Source organism: Macrobrachium nipponense, chromosome 43, assembly GCF_015104395.2.
Source record: "Macrobrachium nipponense isolate FS-2020 chromosome 43, ASM1510439v2, whole genome shotgun sequence".
In the NCBI taxonomy this organism is placed as follows: domain Eukaryota; kingdom Metazoa; phylum Arthropoda; class Malacostraca; order Decapoda; family Palaemonidae; genus Macrobrachium; species Macrobrachium nipponense.
In genome coordinates, this window is record NC_061104.1 from 35,795,635 (window position 1) to 35,810,197 (window position 14,563).

The 14,563-nt window shown below is 44.7% G+C and overlaps 1 protein-coding gene across 1 annotated transcript in view; it reads right to left on the reverse strand.

Moving 5' to 3' along the window:
* The window catches only part of LOC135213647 (lethal(2)neighbour of Tid protein-like), a 229,336-nt gene that overhangs the window by 44,836 nt on the left and 169,937 nt on the right, over window positions 1–14,563 (reverse strand). The window contains exons 8-9 of the mRNA XM_064247689.1: window positions 13,397–13,431; window positions 11,260–11,465 (exon numbers count right to left, since the gene is read on the reverse strand). Of these exons, the coding sequence (XP_064103759.1) occupies window positions 11,260–11,465; window positions 13,397–13,431 (241 nt within the window). The remainder of the gene's footprint in view (window positions 1–11,259; window positions 11,466–13,396; window positions 13,432–14,563) is intronic.

Below are 14,563 nucleotides of genomic sequence, written 5' to 3' on the forward strand. Positions count from 1 at the left end.
TTAATTCATGTCTATTATCCCTTTTTTGCAACCAAATTAATCCCCAAAATTACAAATATTTCTAAAGTAGATACAAGCAGACAGCAAAATGACTAATCGCTGCCAATGTAGTGGAGCTTCACACATACGCCGATGCATTTACAAACTGTTTCCATGAATTCTAGTTGTCATAGTAAGGCAATAATGATAAAATTGCTCTAATATGTATATATACTACAAATAGATACGCTAATTTCACTTATTTCCCCGGTTTTGTGTAAGTCTTATACCCAGTTTGGAGGGTAAACACATACCAATTGGCAACATTGATAAACAATAGAAGAGCATGAAGAATGCCGTAGGTGCTGTTCACAGCATATGTAAACATATGACTTACTATCTGGAAAAATATACTTTGAGGTAAGACATAAATGGCACCAAAGGGGTAACATGTAAAAATAAGTGAAACGACAGATATTTGTGTCTAATCCATAGTTTCCAAGGTCACTGAGATGAATAGTAATACTCCCAATGCCCTTTAAGTCCAAGTTCAGCCATGGTAGGAATGGGGGGTGAGAAGGGATTATATATAAAATGCCAAAAATGATGGGCAATGTAATTGAAGCAACTCTCTTAACAGAGAGAGAGAGAGAGAGAGAGAGAGAGAGAGAGAGAGAGAGAGAGAGAGAGAGAGAGAGCAGCAACAATGAGTGAAGAAAGGCCCTTCTTTCTAAGCCACCAATTAAGTGATGCTGTCTAGATATCAGTGATCAGTAGCAGGTTGGTAGGGTCATTCTACTGGGCTTACTTCTTTCGAGTCCAGAGGTTGAGCCTTCCTTCTTGAGATTTTAAGGTCTCTCCTGCTTAATTATCTTACAAAGCCAGTTAAAGACCTCCAGAAATGAAACCTCATCACTACAAGTTTTGGTCATCTCTTGGTTCTATTTATTTTTCTGGGTTCGACCTGTGTCTGCCGGTGAAAAATCCCTGTAGCTCATTTTTCAAGTATAAATAAACTCTAGATATACCAGAGAAAAAGCTAGCATGTTATGCTGAAGTTACTACCCTCAGCGCGAGCACCCCGAAGGGTGTCGGTATAAGTATAGGGGCGATGTGGAAACCACAATTCACAGGACCTCTGCCACTTAGAAGATTCCCTCTCCAAAATCCCCCTTCGCGTTGGGAGCCGTCGCAACGAACCCCACCACAATCTCCTCTCGCTACTACTACTAATGACCCACGCACTCCTTACATTCCTGTACTAGAGATTGTGTGTGCTACACGCGTTTTCGCTGCTCCAGGATTATCTCTCTCTCTCTCTCTAAGTGAAAATGGCTACATCGCAACTTCCTTCTGCACCAAAGTTGAGCACCCCAATTTGTGTTTTCGTAACTTGTATAGTCGGAATGCTTTACCAATTGCCTCCGCCCCTCAGAAAAAGTATTGTGGGCGCCGCCGGCTGAACCGCCATTTTCGGAGCATCAATGCAACGCGAATGAATTTCACACACTAATCTACCGAAACTATAAAGATAGGCTATAACATTTAAGTTGGTTTCATTGTGTTATACTAAGAATAATCCGCCCATGAATTCGTTGGGCTTTAAAGAGTAGTTATTTAACGTACACTTTAACAATAGATTTTCCTCCCACGGCTCATGGGCGGACGGGCGTCAGTCCCTGCATGAATTACAGTGATACTTTTAGATTAAGGATAGCCTAGACTATTTAGTAGGTTGTTATTTGGTATTTTAAGAGGCTGGTTGAGTTGCCCCCCTTCCCCTCCCCTCATAGCCAAACTAGCCTAGGCTAGGCTTGGTGAGGTAGCCAAGAGGTTCCTTCCTGATACCCTGTACACAGTTGGACCTACCTCCTGGCCAGTCAAGACCGAAAAGTTTGGTTTAGTAGGATTAGTTGAGGTTTTCCCGCCCTGCCAGTCTAGGTCGAAGATTTCGACCTAGTAGGTCTGGTCGAGGAACATCGTCCACCTTAGTTAGTCAAGGGTGGCCACTGGTTTACCCTGCCCAGTACGGTGGTACTCTGGAACACCCATAACGGACCCAGTTGGGATACCGCTTCTCCCTTCTTTACCTAATTCCCTGGCAACTCTTCCATTGTGCCTCCTTATGTATAATCTTGTATTATGTGTATTAGTAATCCTTGTTTAAACCAGTCTGGTACACCTGGCCTACCTGGCATAGCCTCCTGATCGGGTGTGACCACTACCAACCGCAACGGGCCACGGCCAGTCAGCGAGTCTCCGATAAGAGAGCTAGGCTATATGGCCTAGGTACAGTTCCATCTCTGATCGGGTGGGTGACCAGGCGATCATGACCGGCCATATATTAACACCCCCCCCTCTCCTTGGGAAGGGGAGGGTAGGATTATTGCTGTTAAATATAGAGTTACCCATTATGCTCCGGTAAGTGGCTCCGCCGACTTACAGCGGTCCAGTACCGCATCAGTCGATCAAAGCAACTCCGGATGCTGTATAAAATAGCTCCGTCACTGGACGTTTTCGTTCCTTCTGTCTCTCTTTCACTCCAGTAACAATTCGGGCGTGGGAAGAAACAGCCTCCCTATAATAATAGCGAGCGGAGTCAGAGGAATAATTCTTTCTGGCCCGCTGCTCCAGCCCCTTCCTTCCGGCAAAGTAGAGGACAGTGGAGTCGATTCGTTTAGTAAGTGGAGCTTCGGGGACTGCTCTACACACAGCTCTGGTCCCGTAAGGAACCGGTTGAGTGTGATTTACCTTCGCTCTCGCTGTTGAAACACTACTTGGTGTTGCCGAAGCTCAATTCCGTTCCTTTCCGAGCTCCGGCAAGGAAGAAGAATAAATCAAGGTTCGACTACGGTATACGTAGCCATCTGACTCCGCCGCCTGCGCCGGAGGAAAATTAGGGGTTTGGGTGGAGAAGAATCCTTCCTCCCCTTCCGGCATAGGCGGACATCAGATTGACAACAAAGAATCTGACCATTCTTCAAGGACAAAATTGGAATTAGGCTAATACACCCAAAGAAAAGGATACTTTATTCTTTGTAGTTAGTTGTTTTGCTTAAAGATTAAGTTTAAACCTGCTTAAATTAAGGTGCATGCGCTCTCTGGAGTTATCTCCGCTACCGAAGTTCGGTGCTCATAAATACATTTCATTACAGATGGTTCGTTGTCAGGCGGAGGGGTGCCATGCTTCGTTGGGCAAATTCTTAGGGCCACGTAATATGTTGCTCCCATGCTAACTGCGTGGTGTAGTTAGACAACTACGTGGTCTGACACCCAGATGCTTGCACTGTGTGGTATGACATGGTGACGATCAAGTCTAATGACCAGGTTAGTGATGCATCACATCATAGGGTTATATGCTGGATATAATGACTTATCAGGCTGCATATAATGACTTAACAAGTTAATATAGTCTTCCCTCTCCAGATGAAACATTAATTCGAGTTTTCCCTAACAGGCGGACCCGGCCGCACACCACGGGGCTAGAGTAGCCCTCAGGAAGTGGGTTGCGGGGTTCGGCAAGGACGCGCCGAAGGGCCAACCGTACGTCCTGGACGCCGGACTTTGCGCCATGTTGTTCCAGGGAGCCACAGCCACTACAGCAGTCCCTTCGGATATTGCTGAACCCCTCATAGAAGCCATCCGAGTGGCTACGATGCCAGGCCCTGATGACCAGGAAGATCTGATGGAAGAGGTGGCGGCCATCAACATCAATTCAGAACCGATAGTCATGGACGAACCGGTAGGTGGGGAGGTAAGTGAGACGAATCTCATATTAAGCCCTACTCCTTCTTCTTCCTCTTCCTTTCGGGGCTTCTCTAAGCCCATTCCCAAATATGGAGGAGCGTTTTCTGTCGCTCCCAAGATAAAGTCTGTAAAACCTAAGACTTTAAAGGTTACCAGACCAGCTCCGCCAGCGGCGACGGAGTTGTCCTCGGCCCCCCAGCTGTCGAGATCTGCCGATCCATCACCTGCTGCCAGGAACCCTTCCCTTCCTATGGGGACAGGTGTCTTACCGGCTGTTCCTAAGGCAGCGGAGTCTGTGTTCGACCCGGAAGCCTTCACTAACCTTCTACTGACGAAGGTTAGTGGTGTAATCGACCAGAGGCTTGAGGCGATGAGATTCGCATCGGCCCCGGACACCTCCAGCCAAGCTTTTACGTCATTGACGGAAAGAATCAAGCCCCTGGAAGATATGCTCACCGGACTTCTCCACTCCGGGACTCCGGCGCTATCCATGATGGTGCCGGACGCGTCAAAACTACCCGAGTTTGACAAGGAGAATCCGTGGAGACTGGCACTGCATGCCCCGTTCTCGGACAGGAAACTAACAATTGAAGGATGTGGAACCCGCACGATCGAGGATTTTGAACTCTTTCCGCCAGGGCTCCAGTTCCCGTTCCCCGGATTTGTTAGGTTAGCCCAACATATGCTAGTTAGGGTAGATCAAGTCCCTAAGGAAACAGTAATCTTCCCAAGGGAGCAGGCCCAAGCTGCTTGGGTTCGTTCCCTCTCCAATTGGGGTTGCGTCAACACTAAATTGACGCCGCATAAGGGCAACTACACGATATTCGTGACCCCGGACGACATTCCGTCACCTTTCACTTCTAAGGTGGCGGAGTTGACACTGCAAGCAGCGATGGAGGATAAGCCCATGCCAGTTTTAAGAGAAACAGAGGCTACCTCTCTTCTCTTACCCACTGGATTGGAAATTTGGAAGGACGCTCCGGCCACTTTTACCACTGGTAAGCTTGACCCGGATTGCGCCTCTGACCTCTTCTATGAGAAGCTGCCTAGAATTGATCACTTAGTGAAGGCGGAGTTCGAAGCTAAGACCAGACTGGCAAGATCTATTAACTCCGTCACAGCGGCGGAGCTGGTAGCCTCCACCTACGTCGAAGAACAAGTCTTCAGGGTCCTGACGAAAGCGCTTTTGCAGACTTTCCAGGCTGACCTGTACAACTTTGCTATGGCAAGACAAGCTTGTAGGAAGCACGTCCTGGCGGGTGCCTCGATTAAACAAGAGCCAAACAGGCTCATAAGATCGTCAATTTGGGGAGAGAACCTCTTCCCCAAGGAAGAGGTTAATAACATCCTCCATGAGGCATCCAGGGCCAACCAGAGCCTTAGGGTTTGTTGGGGTTTCCCCTTCAAGCGCCAGTTTGAAGGGTCCGGACAACAGCCCAGAACCAAGAAGAAGGCAGACAGCTCGGCCACAAGCATTCATGCAAGCAGTGCCAGTGACGCAAATGGGCAAGCCATCTACATCTAAGGCGCTCCCCCAACAACAGTTTGTCTTGGTACAAACTCCTACAGCCCCTCAGCCCTCTACCTCACGGCTGTAGTTACTTCCCCAGCCTTCAACCCAGCTTATGAAGCAAAAGATCTCTTTCGTTCATATAGCAGGCACGCTGGAAGTACCCGGGCCAGAGGTGGTTCCCGGCTACGAGGTGGAGCAAGAGGCAGGGGCTTCCGGGGAGGTAGAGGCGCCAGACCTGCTTCCAACCAGTGAGGGTCCGCAGGTAGGAGGGAGGTTGTATCTTTTTCAGGACTGATGGTCCTTCAGTCCATGGGCCCACAGTATAGTCTCGAAAGGCCTGGGTTTGAAATGGGAGAAAGGGCCTCCCCCACCAATCAGTTTCCATCAAAAACCTATGGCGGACCTTATGGACTATACCAAAGATCTCCTCCAGAAAAGGGCCATAAAAAAGGTGAGACGCTTAAGATTTCAGGGATGGTTGTTCAGTGTCCCAAAGAAGGACTCAAACAAAAAGAGTGATTCTGGACTTATCCCGTCTCAACTCTTACATTCACTGCAACAAGTTCCATATGCTGACGATCTCGCAGGTATGGACCTTACTTCCCCGTGGGGCCGTCACCACCTCTATAGATCTTACAGACGCCTACTATCATGTTCCAATAGCCAGGAACTTTTCCCTGTACCTAGGCTTCAAACTAGGGAAACAGGCCTACTCGTTCAGAGTCATGCCCTTCGGGCTCAACATTGCGCCCAGGGTATTCACCAAACTAGGGGAGACAATAGTTCAGGAACTAAGAAAGAGAGGCATCCTGCTAGTAGCCTACCTAGACGACTGGCTGGTTTGGGCAGAATGCCACAAGTCAACATCCAAGGTGCTGGAATTCCTGGAATTCCTAGGGTTCCAGATAAACAGGGAGAAATCCAGGTTGACCCTGCTTCCCGCTTTCAATGGCTGGGAATCCAATGGGACCTGAACAAACATGAGCTATCTCTCCCGCCCAAGAAGGCCAAAGAAATAGCGAAGGCTACGAAGCACTTTCTCAGGAACAAACGAGCTTCTTGGCGAGCCCAAGAGAGGATCCTAGGCTCACTTCAGTTCGCGTCAGTTACAGACGTCCTGCTAAAAGCCAGATTGAAGGACATCAATCAAGTCTGGAGAACAAGAGCCAACAGCAAACTCAGAGACAGGGTTTCAGTAATTCCTCCTATTCTAAAAAAGAGGCTCCGTCCATGGACGGAACATCGGAACCTGTCCAAGTCAGTGCCTCTGCAGTTCCCTCCGCCATCACTAACCACCCACACAGACACATCTCTGAGCGGCTGGGGAGGATATTTGCTGCACAAGAAAGCACAAGGAACATGGTCAGAAACATTCCGCCAATTCCATATCAACATCCTGGAAGCAATGGCAGTCTTCTTGACCCTAAAACGGCTGTCTCCGGCCAAGAAGGCCCACATAAGGATAGTCTCGGACAGTCTCATAATGGTACATTGTATAAACTGTATAAACAGAAGAGGCTCCAGGTCCAGCAAATTGAACCATGTACTGATAGCAATATTCTTGTTGGCGGAGAGGAATCGCTGGCATCTGTCAGCAGTTCATCTAGCAGGAGTAAGAAACGTTGTCGCAGACTCACTTTCCAGGGCAACTCCTCTGGAATCGGAATGGTCCCTGGACAACAAATCATTCAAGTGGATTGTCGATCATATCCCAGATCTTCAGGTGGATCTCTTTGCCACGGAAGCCAACCACAAGCTACCTTGCTACGTGGCTCCCAACCTAGACACTCGAGCCTTCGCCACCGACGCGATGTCTCTAGATTGGAACGACTGGCGGAGGATTTACCTCTTTCCGCCGGTGAACCTTCTGTTGAAGGTACTATTGCACAAGCTGAGATCCTTCAAGGGCCAGATAGCACTTGTAGCGCCCAACTGGCCGAAGAGCAACTGGTATCCACTCCTCCTAGAACTGAAACTCAAGCCCAAGCGGATCCCGTACCCAAAACTGACACAGGTAGTACAAACTCAGACTGTGTCAGCTTCCTCAAGGATTCTGGATGCCCTAACTTTATGGACTTCATGAAGTTTGCGGCACAGAAGGATGCAAGCATAGATCCATCAAACATCCTATTCATAAAGTCAGATAAGAGGGAGTCCACAATTAGAAAATATGATTCAGCAGTAAAGAAACTAGCCAAGTTTCTAAAGAACTCTGAGGCTCACGAAATGACCACAAATCTGGCAATCTCTTTCTTTAGATCCCTATTTGAGAGAGGTCTAGCCGCCAGTACCATTACTACGGTAAAATCAGCCTTAAGAAAAATTTTCCAAATAGGCTTTAATATCAACCTATCGGACGCATACTTTTCCTCTATCCCAAGGGCATGTGCCGTTTAAGACTGGTAGACCGTCCTCAGACGGTTTCTTGGTTTCTAAATGACGTCCTTAAATTAGCTTCAGATTCTAATAACGATTCATGTTCTTACTCAACCCTTCTTAGAAAGACTCTATTTTTAGTGGCCCTGGCATCAGGGGCCAGAATATCTGAACTATCGGCTCTCTCCAGAAACCCAGGCAATGTTGAGTTCCTCCCGTCAGGCGAAGTCCTGCTTTCACCAGACAGGCAGTTTCTGGCTAAAAACGAGGATCCACAGAATAGGTGGACGCCTTGGAAAATTCTTTCTCACGGAGGATAAGTCACTGTGTCCCGTCCATACTCTTAAGACCTTTATAGCCAGGACTTCTCAAATGACTTCAGGTCCTCTTTTTATTAGAGAGAAAGGAGGTACAATCACATTAAAAGGCATCAGGCAACAAATACTTTAGTTCATTAAACAAGCCAATCCGGATTCTGTTCCACATGTTCATGACATCCAAGCAGTTGCCACCTCTATTAACTACTTTCAGAATATGAACTTTGAGGACCTGAAGAAGTATATGGGTTGGAAATCTCCGGCAGTTTTTAAGCGCCACTATCTAAAGAACTTGGAGGCCCTTAAATTTCCAACAGTGGCGGCAGGAAGCAGAGTCTTCCCCGAAGAAGGGGGTTGACAAACTCCCTTAAATTTCCCTTCTGTCAATTCTTTTCCTAACACACTCTCCTACCTACCTGACTTGCTCGTACTCCCCACCAACCTCTTCCCCGGGCTGGGCTAGACCTGTCTATTCCGCCACCGGAGCTTGTAAATAATGTTAATATTTAGTTGGTAGAGCCACAGTGGCCTCACCAGATATTCTGTACATAACTGTCAAGTTTATTCAGATGCCTATGGTACATTACCATACTATATTGTTGTATTAATAGTTTTAAGTAGGTTAAGGTCCAAATTTATTAGCTTTTCAGTAATATTGCTCAGAAAACTTCAGTATTAAATAGTCTTATATTTGAACTTTACTCTGGGTTTTATTAACCCCTATTACATGAAGGTATCTGTTTAGCTTGGATGGAATTCTGTTATGTTTTCACCGGCAGACACAGGTCAAACCCAGAAAAGGGATTTTGACGAAGGAAAAATCTATTTCTGCGGGAGGACCTGTGTCGCCCAGTGAACCCAACCCTTTCCTTTTTACTTTCCCCACCCTGGCCAATCCAAGCTTGAAAGGCTATTCCAGGAATGAAAGGGGCGCTTGGGTATTAGTAGTAGTAGCGAGAGGAGATTGTGGTGGGGTTCGTTGTGACGGCTCCCACCGCGAAGGGGGATTTTGGAGAAGGAATCTTCTAAGTGGCAGAGGTCCTGTGAATTGTGGTTTCCACATCGCCCCTATACTTATACCGACACCCTTCGGGTGCTCGCTCTGAGGGTAGTAACTTCAGCATAACATGCTAGCTTTTTCTCTGGTATATCTAGAGTTTATTTATACTTGAAAATGAGCTACAGGGATTTTTCACCGGGCGACACAGGTCCTCCCCCAGAAATAGATTTTTCCTTCGTCAAAATCCCTTAAATAGAATCCTTGTGGAACTGAAGCATGTTCCCTTGGTGAATTCCATGGGTGCCTTTGGCACAGGGTGACATCTGAGTAATTGTCATGTCTGATGTGGCCAGAGTTCTCAAAATATGGGGTTCCAGATCAACTGGCTTTCTCTGTGGTCTCAGGTGCTAAATTAAGCTCCAACAACAACTGCTTCCCTCCTTGTTGAGAGGGAAGAGGCCAGTGACAAAGTCAGTCCCTGAAGGAAAGCTACGAGAGAGGGGTGAAGTGACAAACGCACTTATTAGCTAAGATTCATGATCATTCCTGAGGAGTAGAGCTGGTTGTTGGCTATTAAGGGTAGTGTAAAAGAATTACTAATATATGACAAGCTAAAGTATTGTAGAGCAGCAGCTGTAGCAAATCAGTCTGACATAAGAATTGGGTGAAAAACACTCTTGGAATTATGCCAAACTTCCATCTCAGCTACCCACAAACAAAGAAAACCAGTAAATGTACAGAACTTATAAAACAGCAAAGATGTAAAAGAAATCACATTATAACAACAATGTAAAAAATATTTCTAACAGTGTTTATCACTGGTGAGGCATCTGCTGCTAGTTATAGTTGCTGGAATGATTGTGGTCACTGCAAAGGGCCGCGCATGCGTGCACACACACACACACATACATGAGAGAGAGAGAGTGAGTCTTATGCCTCAGCTGCACCTGCATCATGGTGACATCATGAGCTTGTCATACCCTCTGCTGTACTGCATCCTTGTCTGACATCTGACCCACCACAATGACTGAAATAAAAGCATTAGCATTGGCCATTTAGCGATATAACCTTCCATCTTTGCTTCTAATCTAGGTTCTGCTGCAAATATTTCTTTCCTGGGTTTCTGCTATTTCTCAAACCTTGAAAAAAAAAAGTCCTGAGACGATGCCTTGCCTTGCCTTGGTGGCTGAAGGTGCTCCAGGGAAATTGTGGCCTTCTAAAGTTTAAGCAAGGAGAATTCCTCTAGGTTGTCTTCAAACTAGGCTGGGGTAAAGGAATCCTACCCCCTTGAGAGCTGTGGATATCATATGCTTGCTGTTAAGCGTTACAAGAGCTTCCCTGATTGCAAGTGAAGGCAAACAGGATCTCTTCTTAGTGTCTGCAACTGCCTGCTTGAGCAGCACAAAGATGCCTCATTTGAAGAAAAGGACACATACCACCTACAGCCCCAAACCACAGAGGCGGCAATGAAAAATGGTCTAACAGATGATAAGAGAGTTAAGTAAAAAAAAAAAGTGAAAAATGACAAAACTCAATCATGAAAAGTCTAAAAGTATGGGGATCTTTGTGAGCTGCAAGCATTCAGCAAACTTGAAATAATTGTGACAGCTAGCCATCGGACCTAGGGAACCATATATGTTCATGCATTAATCTACCTGCAGCAGCTGATTTTTTGTTTTCTACTCTGTAATACAAGTACTGTATAGGATTCTGCATGGATAAACACAGCAGGCTATAGTGAAAGCAGTGGGCATGTAGTGAAACAAACTGTAAACTAGCATTTGTCATGGATGCCGGAAATACATACCAATTTTTGCTAAAGTGTTCTCAACATTTACTAACTAGATCCACATACACACATATATATGCATGCACATATCAATATACTTTTATAACTTACATCTTTAAATTGTTTATGAAAACTTATATAACCTGACAGTATGTAATTACATCTCTTGAAAAAGAACATCCTCTCACAAAACTCAGGATAAAAGGTAACAAATCTCCTCAACCCATTACTCTGAGAGGAAACCCCTCTCATTTTCCTAGACTAAGACATTACACTAGCAAATTCAATACAAAAATGAGGACTCATTCTAATACAATAAGGGTGAGTATCACTATTTACTAAGTGTCTATACTGTACACATATTGTAATGAGTACTATATCCTATCCTTGAAAAAAACAAATACATACAGTATTTACTTCATATTCATACTGAAAACCTAAAGATCTTTCAACAAACAATTAAATAATTCATAACACAAAAAACCATACTGGACAGTGGCTAATGTGAATGACTATCAGAAATATCCTAAGTACTTACTTGTTCCAGTGTGTGTATGCATAAGATGCTAAGAGCACTATGTGCAAAATCAAGAGGACCAAATGAAATCCTGGGTTCACAAAAACTTCTTCTGACAGGAAACGCCAATTCACAGTCCACTTGAATAAAAACACCCGTCCTACATCGAAGGATTGCTTCAAATATCCAACTGGATTACTGAGCAGGAATGGCGTGCCAAGAATTACCTGATGACATTAACCACTACTTAAGACACGTATACTTAAACCATTGGTATAGTAAACATGTTACAATATACAAGTAAAAAGAATGGCACATAGCATACCACAATACACTTAAAATTTAGTGAATGTTCTTGTATACTCTATCAATTAACTATGAAAGTTTTTAAAATACTGCTAGACGTGTTGAAAGGCAGGATCTTTAACAAAAGTAATCTTTTACACACAAAATTATTACTTCAACTGATCCTAATTCGTACAAAAGACATATTCTCAGTCTCCATATTACATGAAGAATAACAAAAACAGAAAACAACATCTAGACACAGAAGGCTGGTGTATGTAAGGTTTCTAGGGATTACTAATTGCAATCAGATGAGTCAGTCTTTGTGTGAAGGCTGATTCACCTGTGAAAGAGCCAAGAGGTCAGAAAGAGAGCAAGTTAACTAAATGTTTTTGGATAAAAATAAATTTTTTTAAAAAACATTTTTATTTGTTTATTCACAGACCCATTGTTTTAATCTATCCTGAATAGCCACTTGAATAGGAAGGAGCTGAACTTATGTAACACCAACTAGGTGAGAGAAATCCAGAGAGATCAATGGAGTTCCTGGAATACTAAAACTTAAACCCAACACTCCAAAGGAATCTTGGGGACAGAGGCTATACTGAAATCCTGTTAAAAGGTGATGAAATAGGGTAGAAGTAGGAGGTAAGTACACATCTTTTTGAAAGGTGTAATGGAGGAAGACCACATCATCACTCCTTGCAGACATAAGCTGCAACAAAACAGATGATGAACCATAGGATTGCAGAAAAATGAACATAGGATTGTATTTGTGTAATGCTGTAACTACCTGGCCTAAGGAGCAAATGTTTTGTGTTTGCCTACTGTGAATCTGAGAAAATGACCTGAAGAACAAACCCAATACTGAAAGTTATCAGGGAATAGACTTACTAATCTTTGAGGTCAGACCTCAAAGGCACTCTCTGAAAAGATTAGGTTGGAGATAAAATCATATGAGTTTATGCACTGCCATTGAACAGCAGTCAAAATCATGGGACTACTGTTCAAAAATCATCCAGGAGAGGTAGGGCTGACCTAAATCTTGAAGCAGAGATGGATGGTTTGATACCACAATATCACAAAAGAGGAATGAGGGCTTGACCAAGTAAAACTGCTTGTCAAGGAAAAGCAGAAGGGACATCACCAAACCTTAGATGACTGTGGCAGCATAAAAATTCACTCTTCTTAGAGACAAAAAACTTGTTAAACAAACTCAGAAAAGACTTGTTACTTCCAAATTTAAAATTTTTTTTAGAAGCAACTTAAAGCTTACAACACCCATGAGAAAATGTTCCTGAGTGCTAAAAAAAACTTTCAGACAGGTAGATCAGGCAGTTCCCTCCAGCTGGTGAAGAAAAGAGCCCATAGTTAATAGGGGCCCTTGCCTACACTTGAAGAAGCACATGTAACTGTCAATATGCAATCAACTTATTGGAGACCATCTGACCTTCATTTTTATTTCTTAATTTCTGTATAACAGTCAACATATTCATTAACAGAATAATTTGGCCAATACTGTGAAACTCACTTGTATACATACCAGAGTTTTTTCTGGCTTAGAACAGATAATAGATTTCATCTTGATTACTCTAACCATTCCCATAGTTCATATACAATGAGTTTATTCTAAAAATAGATTTTCAAAGTATCCAATCTATATTTTTCCTAATATACCAACCAAAGTTCTTTACATGGGGAAGGGGGGGGCAGCAAGCCCACCTGTTGGTCTGCACTCTACTTGCCCTTCCAGTCCAGGTACCAGAGTAAGGAGTGGCTGAGGTGTGCTGTAAATTTAAAGAACTTCAGGTCTGTATGTTAGGAAAAATTACATTTTTGAAAGTAAAATGTATTTTTCCCTAACCATACAAACCTGGAGTCCTTTACTTAGGATAGATTGCAGCACAGCTGAAACTATCAGCTAATAGATTCTTTTATACATCGAGGTAGTAACTACTGGGCCGGTAGTTACCTGCCTGGCGGTGGGGAAGCACTGCTTCTCCACCAGCTCACTGAGTTGTCATTTTGATTACAGCCAGGACTTTGATGATGACCCCTGAATCAAGGGGGTGGGTGTTTGGCGGGACCATACAAGTAAAGGACTGCAGGTTTGTATGGTTAGGGAAAAAAACATTTTACTTTAAAAATGTAATTTGTTCCTACAGTGTATACAACCCTTCTGTCCTTTACTTAGGAGCCTCACCCTAAGGTAGGGATGGAAGTCCTGTCTCGTTGGCTGAGAATGGAACCCAGGATGCCAGGACTCAGGCTTATAGCTCGGGGTCGTGGATCGTTCACCCTGCGAGCCATGGTAAATGCGACCTGATGGCTGACGGCCTAGGTATCAAAGGCGTGAGCATAGAACCCTCTCTGGCAACCAAAACCAGGCTATATAATCATAACGGGTTTGTTGCAGCACACTCCCCCTTGGAAAGGAGTATGGAGACTGACTTCTGTGTGTCTACAGAAAAACCACTAGTCGGACATGGAATGCTTACCAGTATCGAAATCGGTGCCAGAGAACGGGTTTCGATGCTGTGGCCCCAAGTAAAGGGAAAAGGTGAAAAGAAAATAGGCCAGTCATATTCTCACATTCACCCCCCAGCCTGATACGGAACCTCGATCCTTGATTCGATGCTTCCGACCTCTGAGGGCACAGAGGCAGCTAAACCACTTGCTGAGCGGCTACCACAGGACCAAGGTCAGTTGTGTCGAGGTAGCTGTGGGTACAGTCTCTAAGGTAGAACCTGGTGAAGGTGGAAGGGCGAGACCATGTGCCAGCTTCCATCACCTGGGTAACGGAGGTTCTTCTTGAAGACAAGCAATGTGCTCATTCCATTCACATCATGAGCCTTCACTTGACTGGTACCAGCAAGTGGAAAAGAGGGAGGGGAGAGGGTATGGCAAATCACCTCTCGAATCCAATGTGAAATGGTTTTCCTTGTAACCGTCTTCGTTGACAGGCCCGTACTTACAAAGAGATGTTGTAAGGTGGGTCGAGTAGAGCTGGTCCGTTGGAGATAATGCCTCAGTGTTCTCA